This window comes from Mixophyes fleayi, chromosome 5 (assembly GCF_038048845.1).
Source record: "Mixophyes fleayi isolate aMixFle1 chromosome 5, aMixFle1.hap1, whole genome shotgun sequence".
NCBI classification, from domain to species: domain Eukaryota; kingdom Metazoa; phylum Chordata; class Amphibia; order Anura; family Limnodynastidae; genus Mixophyes; species Mixophyes fleayi.
The window spans coordinates 3,253,489-3,267,523 of record NC_134406.1 but is presented as its reverse complement, the minus strand read 5'-3'; the positions used below and the strand labels follow the sequence as shown (position 1 = coordinate 3,267,523).

General features: G+C 44.3%; 1 protein-coding gene across 1 annotated transcript; it reads left to right on the top strand.

Moving 5' to 3' along the window:
• The first annotated feature begins 212 nt into the window (after positions 1–212).
• LOC142158023 (GDP-L-fucose synthase-like) lies at positions 213–10,301 on the top strand. Its single transcript, XM_075211602.1, has 10 exons — positions 213–392; positions 1,891–2,005; positions 4,122–4,250; positions 4,336–4,409; positions 5,025–5,158; positions 5,352–5,416; positions 6,848–6,914; positions 6,991–7,070; positions 7,776–7,875; positions 9,824–10,301. Exons 1-10 carry the CDS (start codon positions 250–252, stop codon positions 9,877–9,879), a joined length of 963 nt encoding a protein of 320 aa, XP_075067703.1. The 5' UTR covers positions 213–249; the 3' UTR covers positions 9,880–10,301.
• The last annotated feature ends 3,734 nt before the right edge of the window (positions 10,302–14,035 follow it).

The window sequence follows — 14,035 nt, the reverse complement described above, 5'->3', positions numbered from 1 at the left end:
GTTGAATCTGTGTGTAGTTGGGGTTATGGGGAAGAATTTATTTGGTTTTTCTGCCAGAGTGATGATGTCTGTTGTGGGAATCATCACAAGGAGAACAAAGCTCTTCTTGAGCTCAGATGGATTCTATGTTTGGGAGTAACTGGGTGTAATGTGTCCTCTCCGGAGGTATCACAGCAGATGGGGGGATATTATAATGTTCTGTATCACACAATCTGACGTGTGTGGTGATTCGGTGCAGGACAGGTCACCATGTCAGAAACGAAGCCAAAGCGGATCTTGGTGACCGGAGGGTCCGGCCTGGTGGGGAAAGCCATTGAGAAGGTGGTGGTGGACGGAGAGGGGCAGCCGGATGAGGACTGGATCTTCGTGTCTTCCAAGGATGCCGACCTCACGTGAGTACAAAGATAAGATGTGTCTGAGGGACAATATACAGGACGGGTGTAAGAACAGCCCCCGCCTAAAACCTGCCAGAAATAATGCAAAAAGCTTCTTCTTTTATTTTTCTTATCTTTCTGCAATTTTTTTTGTAGCAGAGTTTGTGTGTTTGTTGTTTTGCCTATTTTGCAATACTGAAGCTGGAATTTACCCTGACATGTCAAATGGTGCAGCAATGCACGTTCTGTATAATTTATAATCAGATAATATAATGTCTGAGCATATAACTATTAGAGGAAAAAGGGGCATAAATGGCGCCAACTTGTGGCTGGTGATGTGAAGTGTATTCGGATCCAGCTGTTGGTGTGTTTGTGTAATATTCTGCAGGTAGTAGGTGAGATCTATTAGATGTATTTACAGATTTGTGTTGATGTTATTGTCATACCGCTCACATAGAGATTAAGTACAAGGTGATTTGGGGGTAATAATCTGTTCCCGGTTCTCCAGCTTCATATTTACTTATTATGTATTTATATATTATTATCATCTGGATTAGGGCTCTCGCTGCGTTATAATATGTCTGACATGTCCTCATACAGGATTTCATTAGGAAACTTCTGACAAAATATGTCCCATCTCCGACACATACCAGGGTGATGCCTGAGTGTTGTCTCCATTTCATACATACATAGGGGACATTCTGATTGAGGTGCACTGAGCTCAGATACCTCAGCTCCACGGTTTATCACAGCACCAAGTGATTCACAAGGTTTTACCTTCTTGATTCAACATATACGAAAATTCTCAAAAAACTGCGCTTGTATTACACTTGATTAGAATTGTTTCAACCAATAATATTGTGTTGCAAGATGGTACAATATGAATAACTTAATAATGACAATACTTCCAACCGTATGTAAAATGCACTTAATATCTGTATTAATAGCCAACAGATTTTTTTTTCTAACATTTCGGGATGTATAGAGAATATGCACAAAGGGATTTATTAGTGGGAAATTAAAAAAAAAAAAGAGGCATTTATAAATGTTTGTTGTGGCAATAACTCTGCAGAAAGACTAGTTGTATGTTTACAATCAACCAGCTTTAAGGTTTTTTTTAAAATAGAAACCTTTTTAACAAAATTCTGGTAGTGGTCAGTATTGTGCAGTGTATCCGGGGTACAGCTAAGTGTTGCTCAGTCCTATAACAAGCCTGATATTTAAACAGATAATAGACATTGACAATGTACGTTGCAGCTAATAAAATAGTATTTTTATTGCTCCTTGTGAGTGATTTGTGGGACAGACTTTCACATAAATATGGCAGTTATCAATGAGCAACTTCTGAAAACAGCAGCTCTGACATTCAAAAAAGGAAAGACAATCCCTATACATAGGATTGACCCTCCCATACAGTATATCAGAAGTACCTAGTTCAGCTGAGCTTTATTCTTGGTGTAAAATGTTTCCCCCGTGTTCTGTAGTGGTTCAATCTCCGGTTTTTCCTCCATTGCAGGAACGCAGTGGACACCCGAGCTCTGTTCCAGAAGCATAAACCCACCCACGTCATTCACTTGGCTGCGATGGTGGGTGGTCTGTTCCGTAACATGAAATATAACCTGGATTTCCTGGTAAGAAATGTCGGACAGAAGAGAGATTATCTGCGTCAGTCCCGCAGTGAGCGCTACAACGGCCATAATGTAACATTACCCCCCCCCTCCCCCATACCACATGCCGACCACTTTAATGACACACTGGAACCTCCTGGTAGATGCATCAAGTATTAGGTCTATATCATACTTCGCAACTTTCTGCTGCTGGCATCCGGTGGTATGCTAGGACGGGGGTGTGGTGGGAGGGCGGGTAAATCGTGCCATTTGCCCACCCCCCACAACGAAATCATAATTTTTTCATGGAGGCAGGGCCACAATGACGCGATTCACCGCAAATTGTGCAATTTTGGCTCCCGATGGCCAGGATGCTGGAAACTTGCCTGCTATCCCAGGGGTTCCGGAGACCTACCCGAAATTTGGAAGTCTCCCAAACATTCCGGGAGAGTTGGCAAATATTGTCTATATATCACGTTGCAGAATTCACTCTATTTTTGTTTTTTATGGTTTTTTTTAGGAATATTCCCACAATAATTTAAAATACACTGCATTTAAACTCATCAGTTTCTCTGTAGCACTAAGGAGTAACTATCCTGCAGAACTGAGACATGGCTGCCTGCCAGGTTCTGTCACAAACAATAGCGTGTGGAGGGGGAGGGGAATGAGAGAGCTCAGACTTCTATCTGTTCAAACTCACTTGATACATGTTGGCTGAAATCTCTAACTCACAAAAAGATAGATTAAAAAATACTTTAATATGTGCTGACTTTAGCAACAGAAAGCAGCACTTTTTTTTAAAAAAAAAAATGAAATTATATGAATACAATTTGCATCTTATTATCGGTAGATGATTGGGGCCAAGAAATTTAAAATGATCAGACTTTTAATGAGGAGCTGCCAATTGGGCTTTTTTCTCACAAGGGTTTTGTCCCATTCTAAATGGAAGACTTATGGGGGAGTCCAGCGGGCATCAGACCGTCAGTGACAGTGTTTGCTCACATCAGCGCAGAATAAAGCGCAACGGCTTGTCGGAGCCTATTCAATATGAAGTCTGCACAAAAATGTCTCTGTATATCTGTACAAAATAAAGGACCTGTTATGAGCTGCAGTGGTTCCAACTCGCCGCAACACACTTACCAACCGCGTCCCGGCCGTCGTCGTGACGACCGGGTTGTCACTTCCGGTGATGTTGTCCCGACCGTCTCCTGGGCAACGGTCAGGATGCCAGGATAGTGTAGCACCGCGTCCCGGTGTGAGACAGTGCCGGGAGCGTGCGCAGGTTTACTTAAGCTGCACATTAGCCCTTAGGGGCTTGTCTTATTAATTAGGCTGCTGGTATATCGGGGCTCACCCTAGGCTGCCATTGGTTCATTTCTGGGAGGGCTTAGACTCACTGCCGGTTATAGTGTTCACTGACTGTGTTGATGTTGACCTGCTCTGTCTTCTGATCTACTGTTATGACCTTGCCTGTAGCCTGTACCTTTTCCCTGATATTGGACTTGGCCATTTTGCTTGTGACCCTGACCTTTGCAAGAATACTGGACCTGGTTGTTTGCTGCCTGCCTTTACCTCTGGCCTGTACCCTGACCTTCCTGCTGGCTACAGACCCATGACCCTAGCCTGTGCCTGGTTTTTCCTCCAGTTTCTCTACACTGTGCCATGGATATTCTGATAAGCCTCTACTACCATAGAGTTAAGTCCTGGGGGCATCCGTGTACCTGCGAATGTATATAGTTCTACGGGAAAGGCGGCTGCTAAAGGTGAAGACCTTTACTTGTCCGGTTCTAAAGGCTTATTAATAGCCGTGGTCTTAACAGGACCGTTCTATATAAAGGGTATTCATGTATATTACAATCTAATGAGCGTAATCACCTGCACCACTCAGAGTAAAATAAATCGACCCTCTGAGAACGAGTATAAAATACAAGTATATTATAATTGGCAATTAATCTATCTTACTACAATGACCGTATGATGAGATATTTTGCCTGGTGGAAACATTGTCCTATATCAGATTATATTCTCCTTCCTGTAAGGAGGAACCTTCAGGTTATTTAGTAGCGGTAAGTGGCCGTTATTGGACTATATGTTCTGAGGGATTAACATCATCTGTGTAATATATCTTCTTCCTTTCCAGAGGAACAACCTGCATATTAATGATAATATTCTGCACTCCGCGTATGAGGTGGGGGTACAGAAGGTGGTCTCCTGCCTCTCCACGTGTATCTTCCCCGACAAGACCACTTACCCCATCGATGAGACCATGGTAAGTAACCCCCATGATGTGTAATATATATATATAATATTAGCTTAACCCTGCCCTGCCTTCTCCTGGACCTTCTTCTCTGCAGATTCACAACGGACCTCCCCACAGCTCAAACTTCGGGTATTCCTACACCAAGAGAATGATTGACATTCAGAACAGGTAACCTCCAAAATAATACACATGTGGGGGCTGCAAGCAGAGCTATTATTACTGGGCGCCACAGGTTCCATAACGCCGGATACAGAAGCAAGTAACAAATAGATGAGGTAATAAATATAAGTAGCACAGATGAGTGTGAGTGATGCTATGGGGACGCACACAGAGTGCAGCAAAATACATGACAGCACGTACGAGGGAGCAATACAGGAGACAGACGTGGGACAATAGGTAGAGAGGACCCTGCCCGCGAGGGCTTACTTTCTAAAGGATAGACAGGTATACCTAGGAAATGGAGGTCCCCGTAACACAATATAGCAGGGCCCCTTCCATCTTGTACTTCAGGTCCTGGCAGGACTTGTGTGGTCACAGTACATGGGCAGTGAGTGCCAACGCTCCGCATATAATGTCTACGCTTCCACCTCTTATGTTCCTCAGTATAATCCCCTCTTTATGGGAATACGGAGGGATGTCCCCAAACATCAGTATAAAGCAGCATGTGGGAATAATATGGTAATATAGGAGGAATAGATTTCTGTATGTTCATTTCTAATCCACTAGCTATTGAGGTACAACGCCCCAATCTCCGCAGTGACCCATTTCTCCTCCTCACCCCAGGGCGTACTACGAGCAGCACGGCTGCCGGTTCACCTCCGTCATCCCCACCAATGTCTTCGGCCCACATGATAACTTCAACGTTGAGGACGGCCACGTCCTGCCCGGCCTCATCCACAAGGTGTATCTGGCTAAACGTGAGCATTTCATCATGTGACGCTGCGTCAGGCTGGCACCCGTCATGTAATGCTGGTACTCTCCTTACTGTGCCTCCTCTCAGATAAATCCACTGTCCGTAGTTCTGTAGTTCTGTCCCTTCCTTTCTTCGTCTGCTCACTCAGTAGCTTTGTAACTTGGTAATTACCGCTATGTTTTTGATGTCTATTTCAGAAAACGCCACTGCACTCTCCATCTGGGGCACCGGGAAACCGCGCAGGCAGTTCATCTACTCTCTGGTGAGTCCTTTCTCCGCATGGAGGCAATAGAAATGCCGGTCGGTAAATTGGGGATTTTCGGTAAAATAGCAGAAATTTCAACTACTGTATTTCTCTACATGTTCTAACTGGCAAAATAAAGTTTAGAAATAAATGAGGTACATAATTGACATCGGACAATGATTGGTTCACAAAGCCACCCACCCACATTCATTCCCCTAAAAAAACCACTGTATCCTAAGTGGAGAAACGCGTCCGGTTATGATAGTGAATTCTGATAGACATCATTATTATTGTAAAGGAATCAAATCTCGGAAGTTATCTGTATACCCCTATGAAAAGTTTTTAGTGAATGATACAATGGTTCCCTTGTGAAGTTCAAGAACAGTGACCACTAATTACATCCCCAATACTTCTGTTATTGGGTCTGTTACAACGCAGTTCGCCTACCTCAGTTGAACTAGTTCATGGTTCCTCAATATTCTCGTTATTCTAGTTTCGTTAGCAGGAACTTGTCTTTGCCCCACCTTAAATATACCAAAGAGCAGTTGCTATTTGCTGAGAGTTATGATTGTGGCAGTTAATTACTCCTTTTATGCGCTCTGCGGCAGAGGAACGACACTCTGTGTTTCAGTAGAGCTGTATAATTGCTTCATATTAAATTCAAACCATTTCTTCTCTGTTTGAGGTCTGCAGTCGGCTCTTTTAAAGAACCAGCGATGTTTTCTGACTACTGATCTTTGTCGGTATTTTATATTTATTATTTTAGCGCCTGTTTCTCGACTCGTCTGTGATTTCACTGGCTGGTTTAGTTTTGGTTCATTCCTCTTACATCTAAACAGATATTGGAATATGTCTGGGATGAATATTGAAAATGTTGACTGAAAGTGCCATCCCTAAATGTTTTATATTTTTTATTGTTTACCAATACAATACACAACGTTAATGTCCCTGAATTGTGATATTATTTTTTCTGCTGTCTAGAGGTAGAAGCCTAAGCCTAGCTCAGATTTATTTCCAACCTATCTACTTGTGAGCTTTCATCTGACATGTATGAAGTGAATGTGAAGAGATGGGGGTCTGAGATCACCCCCTCCCCATCTCTCGCACTGTGATCAATCTTGGCAGGAAGCCAGGAGTACTGTGATTTTTATACTCAGTAAATTGTGGTTATCAGACTGAAGCACCCACTAGTCCTGAGATCTACTTCTGAGGTAAACTTTCCCCATTGCGGAAGAAAAAGTGGTCCAAGTAATTTACTTGTGTCCGCATGCTGGGACTTGTAGTTACACTAGAAGCCTGATCTAGACTGTGGGTGTCATTAATATGAGAGGAGACCATTATTTATCCCTTGTATCTTATTCCTTAATATCCTCCTTTATAGTAAAAACATTGTCCTTGATGCCGTAATATTGTGCTGGTTCCAGAAGCTTAAATCTGCCGTTTCTCTAGGATCTCGCCAGACTGTTCATCTGGGTGCTGAGAGAGTACAACGAGGTGGAGCCCATTTTCCTTTCCGGTGAGACAGTTGCTGGATATATAATATATATATATATGAATGTATTGTGTCAGACCCTCACCTGTGTGTCTTTCAGTGGGAGAAGAAGATGAGGTGTCTATAAAGGAAGCAGCGGAGAGTATTGTGGCGTCCATGGACTTTAAGGGAGAAGTTATTGTATCCTTCCTAGTCTGTATGGAGTAGAGTTTTGGTTACATTGTCAATATCTCTGTATGTGGGACCTTGTATAATAAGTTTCAGTCAGAATGCACCTACAAATGTTAGTTTTATTGTTCTCTCTCAGCTGATCTTGTCGTTGAGCAGTGATATCTGAGCCCACATTGTGGAAGAGGTGTCTGAAAATCTGGGCTTCTGTAAGTTATAAGTAAATCTTGGTTTGGGAACAGTGCAATGACACCATTTGTTTTTAAAGCTTAATATTAACTCTTTATTTTGAATGTTGCTCTCAAGCAACATGAAATTCGCATTACTTTTATGTAATAACTTTTTAACTTGTTATCCTTTCCTTGGCAGAGGAGCTCTCAAGCAACATCTAAATGTGTGTTTACAGTAGTTTGTTGTTTCAGAAGTTCCAATATTGATCACTAGATGGCGAATTAATAATTATTATTTTTTTAAATTTTCAATGCTTGCACAGTAATGGATTAAATGCTTGTCTACCACAGTTCTATAACACTGCCACCTACAGATTATACAAAGTGTCTGTAACTGAATGACGAAACTCCCAACAACGGTGGTAGATCTCCTGCTCAAGTCACCACTTCTGCAGTAAAGTGAGAGAGTAGAAATAGATTTCTCCACAATACAGAGTGTTAAAACTTTGCCTAAAAAAATGGTTCTTTCTGTTAACAATACATTCAGTTTGACGGCACAAAATCTGACGGACAGTTGAAGAAAACGGTGAGTAACAGCAAACTGAGGAAGTACCTTCCCGACTTCAAGTTTACCCCATTTAATCAGGGTAAGTAACTGCCCGTCCTCTTGTTTAACTGTCATTGCAAATCTAAGGATGAAGCCATTTGTAATTACACAACTCTTGCACCTGTGAGGGGTCTACTGGGGGAGGAGTGGGGATGTCCGAGCGCCCAAAACGCTGCAGGGGAGGAAGGCCCCTGTCTTCGTGTACAGGGCACTCGTTTTACTGTAAGGGGAAAAGGGGAAAGTACGGGAGGGACAGCTCCACAAGGTGAGTGCACCAAGGGAACAGCCCTTGCCGCAGCTATACTCACGGACGCGAGTCTGCAACGCCATCTTCCTCTATCCCTTCCGCTCCCCGGGTCTCCCTTGTTTTACGAACCACACCTGCAAAGCAAGGGAGACAAAGCCACAAACAACAATCCCTTCCTCAACACCCAGATACTCACTCAATCCCGAGGCAACGTATCTTTCTTCTCACACGGATCACGCGCACGTCCTGAGACACTGTACTCTACAGGCCTTCGCCCCGACCCGAGCCCCAGCTGTTAAGCCCGCCTTGTCCTGGGGCTCAGGACTTAGGTGCCCTTCCGGACGGATGGAGGGGATCTGCAAACCTCTCCAGAGCTCTATTTCTTAACTACCTCGGGACCTAGCGTCCTGCTAGACATGGGCCGACCGCCCACTATCAACTATAAGGGCCTACTGCCTGCTAACCATCAGGGACCTTCTGTCCCTCCAACCTCAAGGACCCAAAGTCCTGCTACACTGGCGGGAGCCTATCGCTCCTCACACCCAGAGACCTGTGCCTCACTACACTGAAGGGCCTGGTGCCCTGCTATGCTCCAAGGGTCTCATGCCCTGCTATGCTCAAAGGGCCTTGTGCCCTGCTCAACTCTAGGGGCCTCTTGCCCTCCTGGCTCTCTAGGACCTTGCGCCCTACTACTGCTGACTATGGTGCCTTGTGCCCCCCCTGACTATGGGGCCTTATGCCCCCTAAGCCTCTACATATGTGGGGTATGGTACCCCTCCTAAATAACTATGGGGCCTTGAGACCCCCTAGCTTAACTATGGGGCCTTGGGCCCCCCTAACTCGCCACGGGCTCTATGCCCCCTTCTAGCCTAACTGTGGGGCCTAGAACCCAATAAACACGTACAGTGGCCACCCCTAACTGTGCCACAGACCTAGTGCCTGAATGGTGCCCCCGGGCCTTGTACCCGACCTAATTGAGTATTTTATACTTACCTGCTCCATGCAGGAAACTCAGCTTCACTCGACGTCTTCGGGTCTTCCAGAGCCGCCGGCACCTCTTCTCCCGTTCAACGCTCCGGGAGTCTTCTTGGCGGGAGTGCTCTTAGCCCTTACAAGGGCTCCCCACCGATGTTCCTCGCTCTGGCGTCTTCCTCTGGGTCTTCAGGCGTCAGGGTATCTCACAGCACTTACCAGGGCTCCCTGACGCTTCTTGCCAGCGTCTTCGACGCTGGACGTCCTCTTCGTTCTTCTCCGTCACCAGCTGAAGATGTCGGCGCCAAGCGGCTTATAAAGCTGCGGGCGCGCGACGGCAGTGGTTGTCGCCGCGAGCCCTGATTGGCTCACTGCGGCGCCAAAAGTTTTAATGGCCGGAGGTAAGCCAGGATTGGCTCGTCTGTCCAGCCACTGAGTGGCCAGCCGCTGGAAGTGAGACCTGATTGGCTCACTTGCCCGCGGCCGCCGTGACCTTTGGAAAGAGAGAGAGGATACTCACTGCTGGAACGGCGGCATGGTGAGTAGCTGCTTCCTTCTTCTTTCTTTGCCCTCTTCCTGGGCACAGCCGTTGCAGCGCCCCTCTCCACACACCCGTCCTGCCTTCAGTGTTTGTCTGATAGGGATAAGGGCTACAATACATCAAACTGAGGCAGGCAGTGGGAGTTCAGTTATTAAATGCTACGTTTTATTTGGGTAATGCCAGTTGTGTTTGACTAACCTGTGCCGGTGTTGTGTGTTTTATTTCTAGCTGTCCAGGAAACTTGTAACTGGTTCAATTCCAACTACGACCAGGCCAGGAAATGAAATCAGCGGGGACATGAGATATTTTATTGATACGCCGGACTCTGCACGTGTTGGATATTGGTCGTGGGTTTCGGGAAAAGGTGGAACTAATTGTCTGTGAATGGTCGATGGATGATCATCTGTTCTTCATACAGCCGGACGCACCACAATCTGTCGTCTCTCTCTCCAGGATAAAGCGGATATATTGCCCGGGAATAGACAACTAGCCGTCTTACACACAATCTCTTCCTTAATGTATCAACCCGTATCTTACAAAATGATCCTTCAATCACTTAATTTCTCTTTGATTAAATATATCTATGCAAATACAGCAAAGATAAGTCATTGATTAAACTGCATTCTCTGCTGTTGTAGGTAAAAGAATATGTTCATAATGTGAGAATTTGAGTATTATTACAGTTTCTTTAGATGACACTCACCCTGGGGCGTTGAATACTCCTGTATTCAATATATATTCTCCCAGTTTCTGTCATCTTCCACCACTGTACTGACGCGTTTCACAGCTAAATCTGTCTGTACAAAATGTTTTATCTCTAAGCCGTTGGTGGGAATAGATTGTTGTTCTTGAAATTTATGTGACCTAATAAAATAATTTATCCTTTTGCTGTATTTTTCTGGTCTTAAGTCACAATGTTCCTTCCAGCTCGTGTGGGCAAATTTTACATCGGGAAAGCTGGGTGTTTTCCTGGTCCCCAAAATCATCTCTTTACCACCCACAGATCATCATGACCAGTATGTGAGATATGTGATAGTTATTTCCCTTTTATCTGCTCATATATTCATTGATCGCAGCCAGTGGGATCCAACTGGACAAACAGCCAATAGCTCCGTCCAGGACTGGTCAAGTTGGTGAAAGTGGCAACAAAGAGCGGAACACAGAGTATTAGTCTATCAGTGTTCTCTAATAATCCGGCTCACTCATGTCTCTACGTGGTGGTTACTGTCTGGTGTATGTCTAGCTGAACGAGCATTGATTTCATGTCTGATGTCAACTGCGCAGGATGCTGACTTCTCACTAAGAAAACAAAATCTTATTTTGTTTAATTCGGAGAAGCCTGTAGCCCATCAATTCACTTGGAGCAGGTACCTCATGAATATTAGGCAGTACCGTAGTGATATCACTAAATCCTGTCAGATTATCTTTTATTTATAAGGTTCCACAAGGCTTCCGTAGCTCACACTGCATACATAAGGCTTCCGTAGCTCACACTGCATACACCATACATAAGGCTTCCGTAGCTCACACTGCATACACAAGGCTTCCGTAGCTCACACTGCATACACAAGGCTTCCGTAGCTCACACTGCATACACAAGGCTTCCGTAGCTCACACTGCATACACAAGGCTTCCGTAGCTCACACTGCATACACAAGGCTTCCGTAGCTCACACTGCATACACAAGGCTTCCGTAGCTCACACTGCATACACAAGGCTTCCGTAGCTCACACTGCATACACAAGGCTTCCGTAGCTCACACTGCATACACAAGGCTTCCGTAGCTCACATTGCATACACAAGGCTGCCGTAGCTCACACTGCATACACAAGGCTTCCGTAGCTCACACTGCATACACAAGGCTGCCGTAGCTCACACTGCATACACAAGGCTTCCGTAGCTCACACTGCATACGCAAGGCTTCCGTAGCTCACACTGCATACACAAGGCTTCCGTAGCTCACACTGCATACACAAGGCTGCCGTAGCTCACACTGCATACACAAGGCTTCCGTAGCTCACACTGCATACGCAAGGCTTCCGTAGCTCACACTGCATACACAAGGCTTCCGTAGCTCACACTGCATACACAAGGCTTCCGTAGCTCACATTGCATACACAAGGCTGCCGTAGCTCACACTGCATACACAAGGCTTCCGTAGCTCACACTGCATACACAAGGCTGCCGTAGCTCACACTGCATACACAAGGCTTCCGTAGCTCACACTGCATACGCAAGGCTTCCGTAGCTCACACTGCATACACAAGGCTTCCGTAGCTCACACTGCATACACAAGGCTTCCGTAGCTCACACTGCATACACAAGGCTTCCGTAGCTCACACTGCATACACAAGGCTTCCGTAGCTCACACTGCATACACAAGGCTTCCGTAGCTCACACTGCATACGCAAGGAGAGGGCGCTCTTCCGACTAACTAGTAACATGTTTTCTCAAAGACCAGAGTTGAAAAAAAGGAGAAGGCACAAAGATTATTATCTTATTCTACTGCTCTTAAATAAAAAATAGGGGTGTTCACACTCCTACATTCACCAGATCCAATATGGCAAAATATTAAAATAAACAGTTAGACAGTGAAAGCAGAAAGAAATTAGGTGCTCTGTTAAAAATTATTAATCAAATCCTTAAGTGGAGCCAGACTGAGGTCTGGTAGGTTGAAATTAGACATGTTCACTGACCCCCGTGTTTTGGTTTTGATTTTGGATCTGCATTAAGTTTGTGTTTTGGTTTTGTCAAAACCGCCCTCACGTGTTTTGGTTTTTGGTTTTGGATCTGTGGTTTTTTGAAAAATTTCTAAAATATACTAAAATCACATAATGTGGCTACTTATTTTGTTCCTACATTATTATTAACCTCAAAACCACTAATTTCCAGTCAATTTTGACCACCTCACAGGTCACAATATTATTTTCATCCATTTTCAGCCAAATACTGCAGTGACCTGGCTGGATACTAAGTGACAGAGCAATGGCACAAACACACGGCAGTTCATAGCACATCTGGGAAACATTGCCACACAGTGTGACTGGATCACTTATAAATAACTTATTGTATAAAGTTATTTAAAGGAAATAGCGCAGGTTGCTTCTTTATTATAAATGCAAATGTACTTATTTTTGATATTATGTGTATGTCGGTAAAGGAGATATCTTTATTTCTGAGACCAGGGGAAAAAAATTGTTTGTTTTAACTTTGCTAGAGGAATTGCATTATTTCTGAGATCTATATCTGATACAATAAGGAAGTCTTTTGTGTATGTTGGAGTAGGGAAATTACTTGTTTGGGGTTTTACAACTTTCTTTGCCAATGTGTATTCTGCAGCTGTCTGAAGAAAGGACACATGTTAATCTCATGTTAATTAGACCTTTTGATGTGTGAGGTGCCTTGCTACTAGATTTCCTGTGTCTAAAACAAGATGCAGGAAAAAACAGCAAGTTTTAGGATATCACAGATAAGTGTAAATATTGTTAGCTTTGCATTGCATGTAAATCCATGTTTGGGTAAACAAATTGAATCCTGATTCTAAAAATAGCTCAGACCTCAGGGGGTTGGTTCCCCTGTGAGGCTAACTGCCAGGCAGAAGTAAAGGGGCGTAAGATGTTCCCCTGTACTGAAGAGATGGTGAGTGTTTATGGTGATTATGACACACCACCTACTGGTTGTGTGTGTGTAGTGCACATCAAGTACAGCAAAACGCTTTGCCCATAGCTTTTAAGTGATGGATGTTATATGATGCTGAAATGATTTCACCCTCATTGGTAAATATTTATAAAAACAGCGGCTGGTGCTAAAAATCAAAACTGTAAATTTCGCACAGTCCTAGAGAAGAAATCTAGTTCTAAATAAAGATTGTCAGTGGTTTTGTCTGTGCCCACTTTTCCCATGACAAAATATAATTCCGCTCATACAGAATAGGAGATAAATGTGCACGGCTGCTGTACGTGTAGTGCTCGCACTTCTGCCTGGTTAATAGCCAACGCTGTTTCTATAAATGTCCTCGTTATCTTAGATGCTCGCAATGTTGCAAGACTGTCTGCCAAAGTGTATTCAATTACCTACAAAAGGCACAATCTGTGGATGATTTCTGCTTCTGGTAGGGAATAACGTGTAGTCCACAATCCTCATGTTTGTATATAGCTCTGTAAATTGGAGATATTATATGTACATAGACCTATAAACTATTCTGAGCAGGGGCGCACGCAGAGGGGTGTTTCCTGCCTGGTGTGCCTTATGTTTTTATTAACTTTCTATTCCCCCTCCTCTCCCCCGTGGGGGGGGGAGGGGGGTGATGCCACAAGCAGGGAAGGGGTGGGGCAAAAGAAAGTTAATAAAAACATCATTGGTGGTCAGTGGCAATAACAGGCAGCCAATCGTGAGACTGCCTGTTGCTGATTAGCGGAGCACTTCCTGTCTGAGCAACGC

Excerpts from the sequence above, each read along its gene's own strand:
- LOC142158023 (XM_075211602.1), top strand. The coding sequence starts at position 250 with ATGTCAGAAACGAAGCCAAAGCGGATCTTGGTGACCGGAGGGTCCGGC. Across the intron at positions 393-1,890 it reads TCCAAGGATGCCGACCTCAC|GAACGCAGTGGACACCCGAG; the intron begins GTGAGTACAAAG and ends CCTCCATTGCAG. Across the intron at positions 6,915-6,990 it reads GGAGCCCATTTTCCTTTCCG|TGGGAGAAGAAGATGAGGTG; the intron begins GTGAGACAGTTG and ends TGTGTCTTTCAG.